Source organism: Phycodurus eques, chromosome 23, assembly GCF_024500275.1.
Source record: "Phycodurus eques isolate BA_2022a chromosome 23, UOR_Pequ_1.1, whole genome shotgun sequence".
Taxonomy (NCBI): Eukaryota; Metazoa; Chordata; class Actinopteri; order Syngnathiformes; family Syngnathidae; genus Phycodurus; species Phycodurus eques.
Genome location: NC_084547.1, coordinates 5,292,534 through 5,309,144, shown reverse-complemented (window position 1 = coordinate 5,309,144; position 16,611 = coordinate 5,292,534). Strand labels below are relative to the sequence as shown.

At 45.5% G+C, this 16,611-nt stretch overlaps 3 protein-coding genes across 6 annotated transcripts; 1 reads left to right on the top strand and 2 right to left on the bottom strand.

The window, feature by feature from the left end:
* Window positions 1–205: 205 nt before the first annotated feature.
* tp53 (tumor protein p53) lies at window positions 206–5,436 on the bottom strand. Of its 2 annotated transcripts, none has more exons than XM_061668826.1 (11): window positions 5,288–5,436; window positions 4,451–4,533; window positions 4,306–4,360; window positions 4,035–4,214; window positions 2,763–2,937; window positions 1,742–1,854; window positions 1,544–1,653; window positions 1,346–1,470; window positions 1,079–1,170; window positions 936–1,006; window positions 206–646 (listed from the first exon to the last, which is right to left on the bottom strand). In XM_061668826.1, the coding sequence occupies exons 2-11, from the start codon at window positions 4,531–4,533 to the stop codon at window positions 550–552; spliced, it is 1,101 nt and encodes a 366-aa protein (XP_061524810.1). In that variant the 5' UTR covers window positions 5,288–5,436; the 3' UTR covers window positions 206–549. The 2 variants fall into 2 exon arrangements, with proteins under 2 accessions (XP_061524810.1, XP_061524811.1); XM_061668827.1 differs by having other exon boundaries at window positions 5,310–5,436.
* A 1,244-nt stretch (window positions 5,437–6,680) lies between these two features.
* LOC133397664 (solute carrier family 2, facilitated glucose transporter member 4-like) lies at window positions 6,681–13,122 on the top strand. Of its 3 annotated transcripts, none has more exons than XM_061668824.1 (11): window positions 6,681–6,913; window positions 7,318–7,413; window positions 7,700–7,860; window positions 9,235–9,359; window positions 9,436–9,551; window positions 9,907–9,985; window positions 10,344–10,531; window positions 10,607–10,711; window positions 11,281–11,382; window positions 11,460–11,663; window positions 11,956–13,122. In XM_061668824.1, exons 1-11 carry the CDS (start codon window positions 6,881–6,883, stop codon window positions 12,172–12,174), a joined length of 1,428 nt encoding a protein of 475 aa, XP_061524808.1. In that variant the 5' UTR covers window positions 6,681–6,880; the 3' UTR covers window positions 12,175–13,122. The 3 variants fall into 3 exon arrangements, with proteins under 3 accessions (XP_061524808.1, XP_061524807.1, XP_061524809.1); XM_061668823.1 differs by having other exon boundaries at window positions 9,823–9,985; XM_061668825.1 differs by lacking the exon at window positions 11,281–11,382 and having other exon boundaries at window positions 9,823–9,985.
* A 619-nt stretch (window positions 13,123–13,741) lies between these two features.
* LOC133397666 (Y-box-binding protein 2-A-like) lies at window positions 13,742–16,508 on the bottom strand. Its single transcript, XM_061668828.1, has 9 exons — window positions 16,383–16,508; window positions 15,356–15,419; window positions 15,248–15,281; window positions 15,095–15,184; window positions 14,617–14,838; window positions 14,402–14,490; window positions 14,145–14,325; window positions 13,956–14,069; window positions 13,742–13,885 (listed from the first exon to the last, which is right to left on the bottom strand). The coding sequence occupies exons 1-9, from the start codon at window positions 16,459–16,461 to the stop codon at window positions 13,847–13,849; spliced, it is 912 nt and encodes a 303-aa protein (XP_061524812.1). The 5' UTR covers window positions 16,462–16,508; the 3' UTR covers window positions 13,742–13,846.
* Between the last annotated feature and the right edge of the window lie 103 nt (window positions 16,509–16,611).

The following is a 16,611-nucleotide window of genomic DNA, read 5'->3' as shown; positions in this document are numbered from 1 at the left end:
AACGAAAACAAATGTTTACAAGGCCTTGGATGACCTTTAAGACGCGGGATAATTTTAGGGAGGACGTCAGTTTGCCAGAGCTTGGAATAACCCTCTTGATTTGTTTTACATCTGTCACTTAGCGTTAGCATCCAAGTGTGTGCGAGTGTGTGCTTGAGGCGGGGGGGGGGGATAAAGCGCCGTTCCATGAGAAGGAGCCTCTGAATGTAGTTTGGGGTTTTTATTCAATGAAAAAAAGGGATGCAGCAATTTATTCACGATTACGGCGTAAGGTTCAAAAGCGAGCGTACTGCAGAAATTGCCGGAAAGCACCGAATGACGTAACAGAAGACAGCTTGCTCCGCTCACAACGGAGGACCCGGGACCCAATTTTGGTCAGATTGCAGTCAAGTACATTTGATGATACAGTAAAAAACATTTTAAAAAAGGAATGATAAGTGAAACATAGAAAAATAAGAGTACAAATTCTTTCCGTCACCATTTGCATGTTTTTTGTTTGTTGTTTTTTTGGGGGTGGGGGGATTTTTTTGTTGTTGTTGGTGAGACTTTTTAATCCGTGTCGCTGCGCTCTTCTTTGAGCAAGAGTCGCTTCCCACTGGACGGAAGCGGCACGTCCTGTTTCACCGCCACATTGGACTTGTTTTTTCTGGAAGGGTAAAAACAAAAGAAAAATGTATAATTTCAAGAAAATGCATTCAGCATTTTTCAAATAGATATTCTATTTACATACGTTATTTAATTTGACAAAGTTTAAAAAATACTAACATTTTTAACGCTATCTCTGCCCTGAACGTCAACTGACGCCACCTGGGAGGCTACCACAAATCTTCGAGCAAAATCTCTCGAACGAGAAAAGACGCCCGCAAATGGCCAAAATCAACCTAAAATGCGCTCTTAAATCAAATCAAAGGTTTCTGTAAAAGCCATCTTCTTACCCTTCCTTTTCCAGCAGTTCCAGGCCGTCGTTGAGTTTCTTCAATATTTCATATCGCTCGCGTCCACGAACCTGCAAGGAAATATTACAATGTTTCAACAAATAAAGCAAATAAGTGAAAATTGTACCTTTGTGGTGACTTACCGCCAAATAAATAATGTCTTTGTCGTCTCCATCGGTGCTGGAAGTTGGTTTGGGCTTCTTAACTGGGGCGGCGGCCGCGACTGGGGTGCTCTCTGTGGATAAATTGGAACAAATTATTGTTACAAATGGATATTTCTGAGCATTTGTGGGGGAACCAGAAAATTCAGCCCCCAAAGGCAGTTTCACATAGCCAACACAAAAACTGCAAAAAAAGGCTCAAGAACCCGTGTTCGAAGGAGGCATCTGAGGGTCATTTTGACCACTTACTCCGTTTTTTGGTTTCCTTGGTGCCATTTTGCTTCTTGGTGTTGTTCTCCTCTTCGGTTTTGCGATCCCGGCCGGGACACGCGCAAATGCGCACCTCAAAACACCTGCGGCCCAAAATCAGCCCGCTGAGGAGAGGCAGAGATAAATGAGCCAGTAAAGGGACAAGGGGTCCAAGTACAATCAGAGCGCAGAACTTACTCAGGGGTCTCCAGAGTCATAATGGTGAGGATGGGCCGGCGGTTCATGCCCCCCATGCAGGAGCTGTTGCACATGAAGCTGAGCAGGATGGTCGTCATCTCGGAGCCCAGCTAAGAAACGGACAACATTTCGTAGTTTGGAGCGCATTTTTCAGCTGGAGCTGTTCACGCCCGCGAGGTCGACGTTTTCGCGACCGACCTGGGGGGGCTCGTAGGGGACGGTCACGCTCTGCCTCTTGGTGTGCACGTCCTCGAAATACTGCGCCCGCTGGCTGCCCTCCATTCGGATCAGATGGCTGCGGTACTCCGCGGCTAGACGTCAACATATGGACAATGTTTATGTGGACGCCCTTGGCAAACACTGTATATGCCGGAGAGCAAGGGTGGGCAAACAGTAGAAATAAGTACGCAAGTTCAACAATAATGTGGATGTAAAAAAATAATAATAATTTTACACCCAAAATTTGTTTATTTTATTATTTAGAATTGATTACATCTAATTAATTTATGAGAGAAAATATTTTCAAAAATGTTACAATATTTCTGTAAAATATTTATTTTAATTCAATTGTTTTATTTATAATTACATTATGATGAATGATTGAATGCAAGGATTTTTTTTAACCTTGTTATTGTGTAAGATACATAAAAAGTACGTTTCTAATGAATTCCCATTTCAATGGAATGATTCCTAATTATTTAACCAAATTCGCTAACAAATTAAATTAAGTTTCATTTTTAAATGACTATGCAAAATAGTTTATCAATAAAATAATTCTCAATTAAAAAAAATATTTTTAATCAATTAATTCTAATTATTCAACCGAATACTTTCATACTAATTATTTAACCAAATATAATCAATTTTTTCATTGCATGATTTGTAACTAACTCTATTACTATATGTCCATTTATCCGTAAGTAAAATTAGCAACAACAAAAATGTTAGTGTCCATAAAAGTTTATTTTAAGAATAACTCACTCATTTGTTAAATTTGATTTATGTTATGATTTAACTAGAGTTACCAATTAATACGACAGTAGAATATGATTTGTAAAATTGTTCATTTTACAAATATTTATTTTATTACTTACAACTAATCAATTGACCAATTATTCAAAGAGATACATGAACAAAAAATGAATTTTTGAAATGAAAATTTGGCATCGCTTGGGACGAGCAGCGCTGTTTGTCGTCAGGGTGTCGCGGGCAGACGTACCATCCAGGTTCTGGTGGTGAGGGCATCGGCGCACCACGTCGGCCACGTGGTCCGTCTTCTTGTAGACCGCCGTGGCTCGGAGGACGGCGCCCGCCGGCGGCTCTTTGCTCACCAGCACTTCCACCGGGCTGGTCTTGGCCAGCTGGCAGTACAGCTTGTCGAGCATCACGGAATACTGACGGGAAAGGCGCAACATTTATTTTTGGGGGGTTTTGTTTTACCTCGCCAAAGTCCGTTTTTAACCCCTCGTGTGCTGCAGGAAAGGCAGTGAGCGGAACATGTCCCGTCATGTTTAGCTCTTGCTATCAAGTCACCAGCAGGGAGAAGGTGGGGTGGGAGGTTTTAGGGCCAGATCAACCTATCTTGGAGGAGGGAAGAAAAAAAAAAAAAAAAAAAAAGAAAAGAAAAGGGGCCAACCGGAGCGCGCCGTGGGTCGCGTCGCAAGCAACGGCATTGGCTCGCGGCGGGCGAGAGAGAGCGATGGTCGTCATTCGGCCAGAGTGAATGACATTCTGCGGCGCGATGAGAGAAAGAACAAAAGAGCAGTTCCGAATGGATGCCAAGGTAGGATTTTAACTTGCATAAAACCTCGGTTCCAATACGTTTTCTATTCTCGCTTGCTGGATATTAGCATTCAAAAGTAGCCTGAGCAAAGCACGGATGGGGGTGGTGACCTGCTGCTGCTGTTGCTACTGTAGATAATCCACAATCAAACGCCATTAAAAACACACTACAAATATTTACATAGAAACTTTTTATATCCAAATTGTTTTCAATTTTTAAATAATTAAGGTCCCCGATAGTTCAGAATATTCAAATTCAGGTTCATGCCGTTCAAAGTGGAGGGGGGGGGGGGTTGAAGAAGAATTTTCAATGTTTAAAAAGAAAATCAGAATATAACACAAGCCTAGCACAGGTTTTCAGGTGAGTTCAGTTCAGTTTCAGGTTTTTGTTTTCTGTCTTATAAAATTATTGCTCACTTGTACTTTGGTTTTGTTGCAACTTTTTTTCTTTTTGACAGAACTAAAAAAAAAAAAGAAAACAAAGCTGAAGTCTTTTTTGAATCGTTGATTTTGTTCTAAAATTCAAATCCATATTTCTAGAATATGTAAAACTAAACTAAAAGGATTTTCAATGTATTTATTTCCTCCATGGCCAATTGGCGCCCATCCTTATGAGTCCCTTGAGAGGCACTGTACAAACCCAAGTTATTATTATTATTATTATTATTATTATTGATGATGATGAGGATAGTTTGAGCCTGGAACTCACAGTGGACGTGACCGACTTGGCGGTGCCAGAGTTGTGGAAACGGAGGAGGAAGCCATAGTCCCCGGGATGGTCTGTGGTGACCGGCACGGTGGAGGCCGGCGGGGGCACGCCGTCGCTGACGGGCGCCTCGGCCGCCATGTTGAAGAGATTCTCGTCAAATTGCTCCGGCAAGCCTTGGAGCTGCGTGACGGTGGCGTGGTGAGAAAAAAAAGACACCAGAGATTCGCCAACAAGGAAAAAGCAGACCGAGTACAACTATCAGGTGGGTTACCTGGTTGGTGCTCGATGGGTCATTATCTTCATTGGGAGGGAAGGGGCAAGTCAGGCTGGGGGTGGGGGGGGGGGACAAAAAAAAAAAGTGTCCGATTTTCCATTCTGAAGTGATACCACAAAGAAGAAGAAAAAAAGGGACTTACTAGGTGCCCCAGACTTTCAGGAATGATTCCTGGCTCATCTGGAGCTCCTGGCTGATAGACAAGTCCTCCAGGCTCGACTCCATCTTTCATGTCAAGAGACGGAGACGACAAAATGAGCAAGACGGCACGGGAAACGCTAGTTGACAACATTTCGACATTCAAGATGAAACTGCCATGGAAAGACAAACATCGGGAGAAATGATGCAAATCCCAGAACGGGGGAAGGCGAAAGTAGATTGGAATATGTCATTGTCTTTCGCTTTCTCTATATGTAAAGAGGGGTAGATAAAATAAGATTTCTATGACAAAAAAAAATAATAATCTGGGATTTTGCTAATCACAAGGTCACTTTACATCATGCTAAATTTTAGTATTTCAACTTTTTTAACTATTAGTATTTTAATTTCTTATTTTTGCACGTATTTAAACATTAGCCTCATTTTTAAGCGCAATAAATTTGATGTGGTGACTGTTTTTATTGTCCATCGTTGACTTGCAAATAAAGTTTTTTTCATCAATTGTATTTGTGGGAGGGAGAATTACATCCACCTCGCTAATGCTAATTGTTCAGCTAGCAGGCCATTTTGCACTTAATCGCAGTTGCCCTTACTCCAACATCGATTAGTTCGGTTTTAAACCGATTTGTATGCATTATGAAACCGCATAGCAGAGCGGAGTGCGTTCAACAAAGTCCGCGAAAGTCGAGGCGGAATGGCGTTAGCATAGCTGGCTAATTAGCATGGCCATTCGAGTTATGCAGCGCCATGGCCGACAGACTTTGTGCTCCAAATAAGTCGCTGTAGTTCGCCTCACGCACACACGATGTGACACACGCACCTGGTATGTATGCCCAGCTTACCACCGAGTGGCCAAATGAGTCACTTTGCGCGGAGGAATGTTCCGAATTGAGTCAGTCGAAAAACAAATGCCCAAATATTTTGAGCCCAAAACGTCGAGCACGTTGTTGTTTTGGGGTTTTCCACCAATCACTCCCACCAGAGAGTGGTGAGGGGGCGGGGCTTACTCCCTCGTGACTTCTCATACACCAATCAACGGGCCGCGGACCTGAACACCGCCAAAACCTCCTGCTGCGTTCATGGTCATCGTAGTTTTTTCAGTAATAATGAATGTATTCATTTTATTAATCTTCTATTCATTTATCTTATTCATTGAGTTGATTAGTTGAATAGTAGTAAAATAAAATCTTTATACTGAACAACATAGTATATAAATAACAATGTTCTTTTTATTTTGCTAAATAATTGGTTAATTCAACTATAACTACTACAATTTGGAATGGAATGACTTATCCAAATATAGAAATATTCAGTAAAATAAAAATATATAATGTCTGTTTTTTAATAATTGTTTACCTAGTCATATATAATAACATTTTTAAATTGCCGATTAATTATTATTGCTTACTTGCTACGTACTATTTAGATTTTTTCCAAACGGTATCTGAACACCCTGAAAATGGGAAAAACAGATTTGTATTTATCGATATCACCATGTATCGTTATTGATTTCGATACAATATCGATACACCAAATAATAGAATATTAACATCGTTACTCGATGCAGTACCAATGAAACCAATTCGGTTTTTTGCATTGTTCGGATGTTGTTCTGAGAAGTCGATACCGTATCGAAATCCTGGATATATGCGGTATGGATTTGGATACAGTATCAATACACCACACCGTCACATGTGGATACGGTCACTTTATGACTTCTCCCAATATCATCCGAACAACGAAAAACGGATTCGGTTCTACCGATATTGCCAATGGTCAATTTTGCTCGCCATACGATATCGACACATCAGCAAGAAATTGAAATGTCACTTTAAAAGCAAAACGCCCAACGACTCATAGAGTATGCGATTTTTGGGTGTGTCGAGCAGCGTCCCTTAATGATTAAGGTAGTGTGTTCCCAGATTGAGATTGCGCCAGTTCTCCCGTGGCTTTGTTGTGTGTCTCGAACACGAGGGTGGGTGGTGTTAGGGCTGCGGGCGACCTTCTGGCATGTACCCTAAAATAGAAATCCATTTACGGGCGGTGGGACGTACAGACAATGGCGACGATCGGGATCAGAGACGAGCCCCCCGTTCCATAAAAGCTGTCTTTCATCGCAATAGCCCAAAGGCCCGCTCACCTTTTTGACCTTGTTCTTCAAGCTTCGAGCCCCCCCCCCTCACCCCGACACTCCCACCAGCGACTACCTAACCGCCGCCCTCCCCTTCGGACAGAGGCACGCACATGGTTGCGCTCGGTGTCACTTTACAAGACAGTCCTGGACGGTGGACGGTCTTCCTCCAACGCGTTTCCCTTTTGGATTGTATCACGTTTTGCCTTGAAGGTTGACGTCCAAGGGGGGAGCTCGGCGCGCTCTCTTTAGGGGCGGAGGTCGACGGAGCTGCCAAAAGTCATGCCGGCCGGCTTTCAGCAACTCGGAGGAGAGGTCGGTGGCCTTGGGGGATTTGCCGGGGAGGGTTTCGGCCAAGCGGGTGCTCACGATTGGGATGAAATGTGCGTCTTCGGCCGAAAAAGCGAGGCCTCCGGAACCAAAACGTTCCTTGTTTGCTTCTGCGCTTTGACCTTGAGGTCAGCTCGTTTGACTGCTACGCCGCCCCTGTAGATTTTATTATTATTATTATTACGATGTTCGTCTTTGCGGAGTTCCCATTTAGTTAGAACGCGGCATCAGAAACCGCAGGCAAGGTCCCCTGTCTGTCACCGTGGAAACAGGTGCCTGTATGGTGGCCTAAGGGGAATATGTGGGTTATATTTATATACGGTGTGTATTATTAGGTGTGTACGCGTGTTTGCGCGTGATGTCTCTTCCAAATAATGTGCGTGTTGCAGACGGTGACCGGAACCCTGGCTCTATCGGTCTTCACTGCTGTCCTGGGATCACTGGAGTTCGGATACAACATCGGCGTCATCAATGCGCCTCAGAAGGTACGAGCAGGAGTCCGGAATTTCAGAAAGTTTCACTCAAATCGAATGCAATTAAAGAAAAGGAATACACACAATTGCTGTAAAACAAAAATACGCAATGAATGACATTGGCTTATTCGTCATTGAAAGTTCAAACTTTGGGCTGTTACTCCCGAGTCATGTGACCGGCTTCACCTTGACAGTCACGCACACACCAGCTGACAAGCGCAGCCAAAATAGGGGCCGAGATATTTATTTTGAACGCAGGCGAGCGTGGGCTCGTGACCGGATATTGTCGTGTGCTCAGATCATCGAGGAGGACTACAACTCCACATGGGCGCACCGGCACGGACAAGCCATCCCGGCGGGGACCCTCACGTCCCTGTGGTCCCTGTCGGTGGCCATCTTCTCCATCGGAGGCATGCTGTCCTCATCCTGTGTGGGCTTTGTTTCCGAGTGGCTGGGCAGGTAACCGAGCGAGCGCTACTGTAGAGTTCGAACGCAAACGCACGATAGCTCAGTAAGCCGCAGTAATAATATTACTTGGTCTTTGCAAAGGATAAAGACTATATACCTGTAAGTAGTGTTATATTATCTGTCTATGTGTGTTGCTCCGCCGTTTGTGTTCAAAAATCCATTGCTACGCTGCTATCCCGTCCACGCCGTTTTTTTTAATCGTCTGTTAGCATGAAGCTATTGCAGACTTTGGGCAACGCTAAGCGCTTGTGTGTTCTTACGACTTTTTACTTTTACTCCGCACGTTCCAAATCCTTCAGGGGCGGGGTACATTTGTTCAATGCCTGCGCTCGTAATTCAAAACACTCCGAACTTCACTTTGCTTCACTTGAATGTACTTTACGCTGCTCCTATTGGTCTGTGCGCCTCGGCCACCTGGGGGCAAAGGTGGGTAGTACGCGCGACATTTACTCAAGTCACATTTCCGATCGACTGTGCTTGTCAGAGTACTTTAAATGCACCGTACTTTTTACATTTACTTGAGTATTTATGTGAAGGAGGATCGATACTTTTACTCCGTTGCAAAGATGGATTTGCCGTTCGTTACTTTTATTTATCCATCCTTGCGCGTGCGAGTCTATTTTTAGACTCCGCCTTCGACTTCCGCATAGGGCGCCCGCTGCGCCAATCACTAAGGTCATTTGACTCCAATTCACCAATCAGACGACACAAGGCAGTCACGTGACCGCGCACGTAGCTTTGGGAGAGCCAATCAAAATGAGTCATTTTGAGGGGAAAATAATAAATAAATAAATCAAATAAAACAGCAGCGCTAGCGTGTTTACTTTCCAGACAACATTGCACATGTTGGTTTTTGTTATTCACAAGTTACTCTTTACTTGTGTAGTTTTTTCCATTTAGTACTTTCTTCCTCTTACTCAAGTATATTATTTGGATGACTACTTTTTACTTCTACTTGAGTCATATTATTGTAAAGTAACAGTACTCTTACTTGAGTACAGTGTTTGGCTACTCTAGTAGCCACCTCTGCCTGAGGGCAATATAATACAGACATAGTGTACAGCCAGTCAGAACTCTTCAGCAATGTTCGCTGTTTTCAATGTCGTTCTTCGCAGAGGATAAAGAATGGACGCCAGTGAGTATTCTTCAATTATCTTTGTCAATGTGCCGCTGCGCTGTTTGAGTTCAGAAATCTGTTGCCGAAAGCGTTACAACGCCGGAGCGTAGATGCCATTCGTTAGCCCGAGCTAGCGGACGTCTGCGCTCGTTGAGACACGGTGTGTGATTGTCTTTGTTTTATGTTCAGTTTCCAGTCTGTCATACGGTGTCAAGCGCTGCGAATCGATCCCGAGTGTCGTGTTGCAGGAGAAAAGCTCTGCTGATCAACAACCTGCTGGCCTTCGTGGGCGGCGGCCTGATGGGCCTGTCCAAGCTGTGTCGCTCCTTCGAAATGATGATCCTCGGACGCTGCGTCATCGGCGCCTACTGCGGTGGGCCTCGCCTCCCGCCTCGCGCTTTTCTTCGGCCGCCGCGATCGCGTTTGACGCCGCTCCTTTCGGCCCCCAGGGCTGGCGTCCGGCTTGACCCCCATGTACGTGGGGGAGATCGCGCCCACCGGTCTGCGGGGGGCGCTGGGCACGCTGCATCAGCTGGCGATCGTCACGGGAATTCTCCTCGCGCAGGTGAGAGGGCAGCGAGTTTCGCGAAGGACATTAACACACAACGACTTTAAGCCCCACCGGAAGTGCGCTCCCGCTCCCTCCGACTGTTTCATTCGTGAATTGGTTACCGGGGCCTCACGTTGCTCCGCTGAGGGTTAAAGTCGTTCTGTTGTGGCGTTTGCGTTTCCATTGCGCGTTGTGCTTTCAACATTTTGCGCTGCGGCGCTCGCAATTGTCGTGAGCCGTCTCGGCCACCGTAGTCACGAATCCCAAGGCGCCTGCCTCGATTTAGATCTTAGGGCTGCAGCAGCTGCTGGGCGGCGAGGAGCTGTGGCCCGTCCTGATGGGGCTGACGGTGGTGCCCACCGTCCTCCAGATGGCGCTGTTGCCCTTTTGCCCGGAGAGCCCCCGCTTCCTCTTCATCGTCCGCTGTCAGGAGCACCAGGCCAAGAGAGGTGAGCGCCGCCCAAGGGCGCAGCAGCCCCCGGATGACTCCTTCACGTTCTTCCCGAGTCCTCCTCGTCTTCCCGCTCTTCCACCTTTTTGTCCTCCCGCCTTCTTCTTCCTTCTCCCTCTGCCTCCTCATCTCCTCTTATTCTTCCTTTTCTGATTCCTCATCGTTGTCTCCATCTTCACCTTCTTTTCTTCCTCCTCCTCTTTCTTCTTGCTCCTCTTCTTCCCGTCTCCAACTCCGATTCTTCCTTCCCTTCTTCCTCTTCGCCCGACACGAAAGCGTTCCCGTGGCATGTCAACAAAAACATGAAACGCGGTTGACCGGCAGGAGTTTAAGCGGCGTTCCCGTCGGGTTTTCAGGCCTGCGGCGGTTGACCGGCCGTCAGGACGTGGGCGACCTGCTGGCGGAGATGAAGGAGGAGAAGAGGAGGATGGACATGGAGCGGAAGGTCTCCATCCTGGAGCTGTTCCGCTCGCCGGTGCACCGCCAGCCCCTCGTCATCTCCATCCTGCTGCAGCTCTCCCAGCAGCTCTCCGGGATCAATGCGGTAAGTTGCCCTCGGGAGATGTTCCAAATCTATTCGGTGATGTCGTTTCTTTTTTCTCTCTCCGCTTCCGCGCAGATTTTCTACTACTCCACGAGCATCTTCACCAAGGCCGGAGTCCAGAGTCCGGTTTACGCCACAGTAGGAGCCGGAATAGTGAACTGTGCTTTCACCGTGGTCTCGGTCAGTCGGAACAATTTCTCGGTTTTGGATTCACGGCGCTTCTCTTTTTCCACAGCCAATAGCGACAATGTGAAGAAAAAAGACAATCGCATGCACATTTGCTCTCTTTTGTCGATTCACCCGTGGTGGCAGTTTAAACATTTTGTTTAAACCAATGCCACAGCAGGTTGGCACATACCTCTCGGGCGCCATCAGGTTAGATGGGCAGCCTTTTTGTAACTGACTCACCGGGTCAGGCACACAGATTGAACCACAGATACTAAGATGGCGACCCCAAGTGGACAAAAATAATACATGCGCCTCACATGCATGTTTTTTTGGCATTATGCATAAAACTTTAAAAGATACACAAATAACAGATTTTCATTCATTTCATTCATTGCACTACTGAACATGAAATTTCATTGTTTTAATTGATTAACAAATAACTATTATGGAGTGTTTTGTCTAAAACTGAGGAAAACATTTCTTTAATCTGTTTTGCTGTAGCATCAACTTTGGGAAAAGTGGAGTGCTGAGAATAGTTTCCAGATATGTCAGGAATGAATGAGACTCCAACTTCTTCACAGCTCTTCCTCGTGGAGCGGATGGGCCGGAGGACCCTCCACATGCTGGGACTGGGCGGCATGTGCGTCTGCGCCGTGCTCATGACCGTCGCTCTCAGCTTATTGGTCGGCCTCCCCGCGTTCCAGTCCGCCCGCGCGACGGCGGCTGTTTCCTGACGCTTGTCCGTCTCCGCTCCTCACAGGACACGGTCCCCGCCATGAGCTACGTCAGCATGCTGTCCATCTTTGGCTTTGTGGCCTTCTTCGAGGTGGGTCCGGGTCCCATCCCTTGGTTCTTTGTCGCCGAGCTGTTCTCGCAGGGTCCCCGGCCGGCCGCAATGGCCGTGGCGGGCTGCTCGAACTGGACCGCTAACTTCGTCGTCGGCATGGGCTTCCAGTACGTTGCTGTGAGTACGCTCCCCGTTCCCCTCGCAATAATTGATCGTGTCACTTATCTAAAGTAGCTCCTCGCCAAGCAAAGAATATGGATTCCTTTCACGGAAGACTCATGATGTGGTATGCTTTGGATCACGACGGGCACATTTCGATACGTGATGTCATCCGATTTTGTTACCGTTCAATAGGCGCACGATGTGGTACGCTTTGGATCACAAACCGTTCCTTTTGACGGACGTGCTCTCCTGATCCCAAGCATACCACATCACGATCCAACACATCGGTCCGCTCCATTCCCGCCAGGAGCTGTGCGGTCCGTACGTCTTCCTGATCTTCGCCGTGCTCCTGCTCTTCTTCCTCATCTTCACGTTCTTCCGCGTGCCCGAGACGCGGGGGAAGACCTTCGACCAGATCGCCGCCAACTTCCACCGCAGCTCGCCCGACGCCATGATGGACATGGATATGGAGCTCAACAAGACCAGCACGGAATTGGACTACTTGGGGGACGAAAGAGTTAACTGAGAACTGGACATTTTCCATGACGACGTTTGAGGGGTTTTATTGTATTTATTATGGCGTGCTTTGGTTTCCGACAAAACGATTTTAACTCTTATTTCCACAGGACGCGTAACGCACATTTACTTTTAATTCCACACTGTAATTTCTGCACTTTAATAATATACATCAGTGGCTGTTTTTGTTAAATACAAAAAAATAAAGCCTCAAAACAGGAACGCCTGTCAAACATTTCATCTGACTTTAACCGAACGTATTCGACAGACTCATGGTAACGCTGAATTACAACATATTTGTCACATGGTGGGTAAAGTTCGATAACGAATCCAGGAAGGGCTACAAACAACTTTTCCCAGACGTTTTCATCCAAGAGCTACACAATTTGTAACCATGCTAAATTATAGACATTTTGCATTTTTTGTCAGTGTGTGAGCGAAGTTGTTAGGTGCCTTGACAAATCACTACCAGATGGTAAAATACAAAAGTTTTCCATTTTTTTTTTTTTTTAAATAATGGCATGACAGCAAAAATGGATTAGTCAGGTATTAAAAAACATTGCAGAAAAACAAAGCGGTCTTGGATGTTTGGCTGACACGAACCCAATTTCAAACATTACCAGATGAGTGATGCTAAATTACAAAACTAACATGTGCAACAGTCAATGATTTATTGAAAAGGCAAAGTCATCTTTGACGTTCCATCTTTTCACTACCCAATTTTAACCACATACTCGACAGTAAATTGCAACCATCTCAACTTTTTGCAATAGCTTTCACATCAAGCAAATTTAGCCAAATGCCCATCCCTGTAGTGAACATACATTGAGCCAGCTGGGACTTTGGAGTGTTTTCCTACTTAGAAGAAAATCTATTCCGTCAATACCTCGTGTAGATATTCATTTCAAATCATTTTAGATGTACATTTTCTGCCCCGATGTAAATAAACTGCAATAAAAACAGCTCAGGATTGCAAACATCGTTTTATTATCATTGACTTAACATTGCACATAATCCCCTCCATGAAAAAAAGAAAGAAAGGGGGGGGGGGGAGAAAAAAAAAAAAAAAAAAAAAAAAGTCTTTCCATTAATAATGCACCCTCTGACAAGGATAACGAACCTTTAAGAATTGTCCGGCGGTACCAAATCCCAGCCCCGTAATGCAGCTGCTTTGTTGTCCCCTCTTCAAATAAATTAAAAAGTTAAATAAAAATCAAGGCTAGTTCCTGTAGTAACTACTTGATGCGTCAATTTAAAGAAAATTCTTGTTTAAACAGGGAATTTGGGCAAGTACCGGTCATTCGATTTCCCTTTTTTTTTTTGCCCCTTGTAAAGATCAAATTAGACACCCGTCCCCTGTTTCGACACCTGCGTCCTATGGAGGAAGGCGGGGGAGGGGCCACAGGTGGGCCGTGGGGCGAAGCAGGTTTTGGGGCGTACAAGGAGGGGAGATGTGCGTTCTCAAATAGGGCCAGTCCTTCAACACATGGACCTATTACAAAAATGGAGGTACCAAAAAAAAAAAAAAAATACAAAAAAAAAAATACAAAAAAAAAAAATACAAAAAAAAAGGCTATTGAAACTGGATAAAATGTTACCATTTGGCCTGCTAACATTTAACACTGAACTAAAAGATTCATCTGCACCACTTCGAGGGTCCCACGACTGTCCGCTCGGGGACGTCACTCAGTCGGCGCCGGGACAGTTGTGTCAGCGGCTTGCTGCAAGTCAGCGGCAACAAGTCAATGCAGTCACCCTCTCGAACGAGCAGCGGTTTATTCGGCGACTTACCTCTGGCGATTTGGGTGAACTTTGAAGGGAGCCCTTCTGGGATTTGACTTGCACATCCACCTTGGATGTCTGAGGAGGGGTACCGGTTTCCGAGGCAGACTTCTCAGTACCGTTCTGCGGCGACAGAGTGGGAGCTCAATTCCGGTACAGACCTAACCAAAATGTGGAGTTTACTAGGCGCGGTCTCACTTTGGAGACAGATGACTCAGAGTTCCTCTGCCGGCGGCGGCCGGACTGGCGCCGCTGCTTCGGCCCGTCGCCGCCACCGCCGTCGTTTTCGGATGATTCCGGTTGGTCCTCGGGCGCGCTAGCCCGCCGCTGCTTATCTTCCGCCTTCGGCTGATCCGAAGCAGGCCGCGGACGGAACGGACTGGAACCGTTAACACATGCGGCAATCAATAAAGCAGCGAGTCAGCAAAGAAAAACAAAAAAACAAAAAACGTTACCGCCGATATGGCCGCCAGAACCGACGTCGTGGTGGTGGTCTTGATTGTGCTTGATCTTCTCCTGTGGCTTTTGGCTCGCCAGCTTCACCCTGAAAAGAAAAAACAAAAACCCTAAAACTGGATAAAATGCTAACAGTTGGTAGGATAATATTTGGCACAATAGCAATAACTGTACAGAAAATGCTAAGGCAGAACCATAAAGTATTTCATCTCACGTTTTGCGGCTCCGGACGCGGTCGGGGAGTCCTTTGGCGGCGCTGCTGGGGTCTGCCGTTCTCCGCATGCCCCTCCTCGTCGTCGCCTACGGGCCGGCCGTCTGCGGCCTTGTCGTCGGGCCGCGGGAAGAACCGCCGCCGGAAACGCCGCTTGTTGGGCGCGTATCGACTGCCCTTAACGGGCACCCCGCCGGGGCCAGTCACGTTGGCTGCTTCCGAACCCTTGGGAGGAGAGGTCATCAGAAAGAACTAGCAGTTTTGCAAGTTTTCAAATTTAAGTACCACTTTTTCCCCACAGTCATCCAAAAATAAAGTCATCACAATTTGTCAAAAATACAATATTCCTAAATTGAAGAAAAAAGTATTGTACAAACTAGCAGTATAAAATACTGGGAAGGAAATCAACATTTTTAAAGTCCTATTAAAATAGATTTTTTGTTTTTTTTTTAATTAAAAATCAAAATGGCTTTCAGCTCACCTTGACAGCTTCGATGACATCAAACTCGACCACCTCACCATCGCCAACACTCCGCAGGAACTTTCTCGGGTTGTTTTTCTTGATTGCAGTCTGACAAAAGACAACAAGTCACCAACAGTCACGAGCCGAAGCCAAACGTCAGTCTTGCTCTACCTGATGAACAAAAACATCTTCCTTGGTATCATTCCTAAAGAAAGAAAAAAAGATCAAATAAATGATTCTGCTTGTAAGATGATCCTAAGTACCAAAATAAATAAATACCTGTTTATGAAGCCATATCCATTACGTACATTGAACCACTTCACTCTCCCTTGCACCAAGGTGGCTAAAGCAATGTTAGCATTTGATTAAAAGCAGAGTCAATAAAACACACAATGCTAATCATGCTAACAACTAGCACAGCAGTAAGAATTTTAGGGGAGGGGGATTGTCCACATGATTCTGAAATCTGCATCATTTGTGTGTGAGATAATCATTAACAAGACTTTGAGATCAAGTTCACCAGGTTACAAGGAAGTGCCACAATGTCATAAAAATAAGTCAAATTCTCAAAACACACCACTTTCCATCAGTCATCTTAAAACAGGGCTCGCAATCCCCCCCCCCACTCAATCCAAATTTTCATCCCAATCGCAAAATCAGTTGGTCATTGGTCCTCAATTCAGTGTTCTCAAACATTACAGAACGTACTACCTAAAAAAATAAATTAAAAAAAATTGGCTCAAGCAACAACAAAATACAGTTAAAGTTAAATTTTACCCGTTTAGAAACAAAAAGTCCTTAAAGATTAAATTCAAACATATTACTCAAGTTAAATACAACTGAACTTTATGCAACTGTACTGTAGTTTAAGCCTCCATTTACTGTAAAGCAGTGATTATTTCACATACTACTAGTGATATTCATAGTTAAATTATTATTTTTTTGAACACCAATAGAAACTCCCATTTCTCCACCTCCCCGATAATGTTTCTAAAGTCAAGTTTGAATTCCTGGCAAACAAAAAAAAAAAAAAAAAAAAAAAAAGTTGAAAGGTTTTGAGCTCTCAAATTTGAGGGGCCGACACTTCAGTTGACCTCATTTCGCAATCACTTAATTAAACTGGAGGTTGCACCTGAGCCCACAAATACATCATTAAGTGCCCTGTTAGAGAAATGTAGGCCAAATAAACCACTCAGACTGCACAGCAACTTTTATCACAAACTCACATAACAAGACAATAAAAAATGGCGTCACAGGTGCGCTCACTTACGCCGTGATTGATTAGCCAGTCACACACTTGACCCACCTAAGACTTTTCTTTCTGCTTGTGGCTTGTCTTCCTCTGGGGCCGCAGGTGGAGCGCTCTGCGCCTCGGCGTCGGACATGCTGAGTGTAGTACCTCGGTCTCCTCGCCCTGACTCCCGACCTAAAGTTCTCCGACCCACCGGCCACCTGTTCACATTTATATCCAGACGTCGCCCGGTGCCACCGGGCGGAAGTCGCCTCCTGATTGGCTAAACGAGCGCAGGGGCGGG

Excerpts from the sequence above, each read along its gene's own strand:
- tp53 (XM_061668826.1), bottom strand. The coding sequence starts at position 4,533 with ATGGAGTCGAGCCTGGAGGACTTGTCTATCAGCCAGGAGCTCCAGATG. Across the intron at positions 1,171-1,345 it reads CAAGGAAACCAAAAAACGGA|AGAGCACCCCAGTCGCGGCC; the intron begins GTAAGTGGTCAA and ends ATTTATCCACAG. Across the intron at positions 1,007-1,078 it reads AAGACATTATTTATTTGGCG|GTTCGTGGACGCGAGCGATA; the intron begins GTAAGTCACCAC and ends ATTTCCTTGCAG.
- LOC133397664 (XM_061668823.1), top strand. The coding sequence starts at position 6,881 with ATGCCGGCCGGCTTTCAGCAACTCGGAGGAGAG. Across the intron at positions 7,861-9,234 it reads GTTTCCGAGTGGCTGGGCAG|GAGAAAAGCTCTGCTGATCA; the intron begins GTAACCGAGCGA and ends GTCGTGTTGCAG. Across the intron at positions 11,664-11,955 it reads TGGGCTTCCAGTACGTTGCT|GAGCTGTGCGGTCCGTACGT; the intron begins GTGAGTACGCTC and ends CATTCCCGCCAG.
- LOC133397666 (XM_061668828.1), bottom strand. The coding sequence starts at position 16,461 with ATGTCCGACGCCGAGGCGCAGAGCGCTCCACCTGCGGCCCCAGAGGAA. Across the intron at positions 14,839-15,094 it reads ATGTCATCGAAGCTGTCAAG|GGTTCGGAAGCAGCCAACGT; the intron begins GTGAGCTGAAAG and ends TCTCCTCCCAAG. Across the intron at positions 14,070-14,144 it reads CTGAGTCATCTGTCTCCAAA|AACGGTACTGAGAAGTCTGC; the intron begins GTGAGACCGCGC and ends CTGTCGCCGCAG.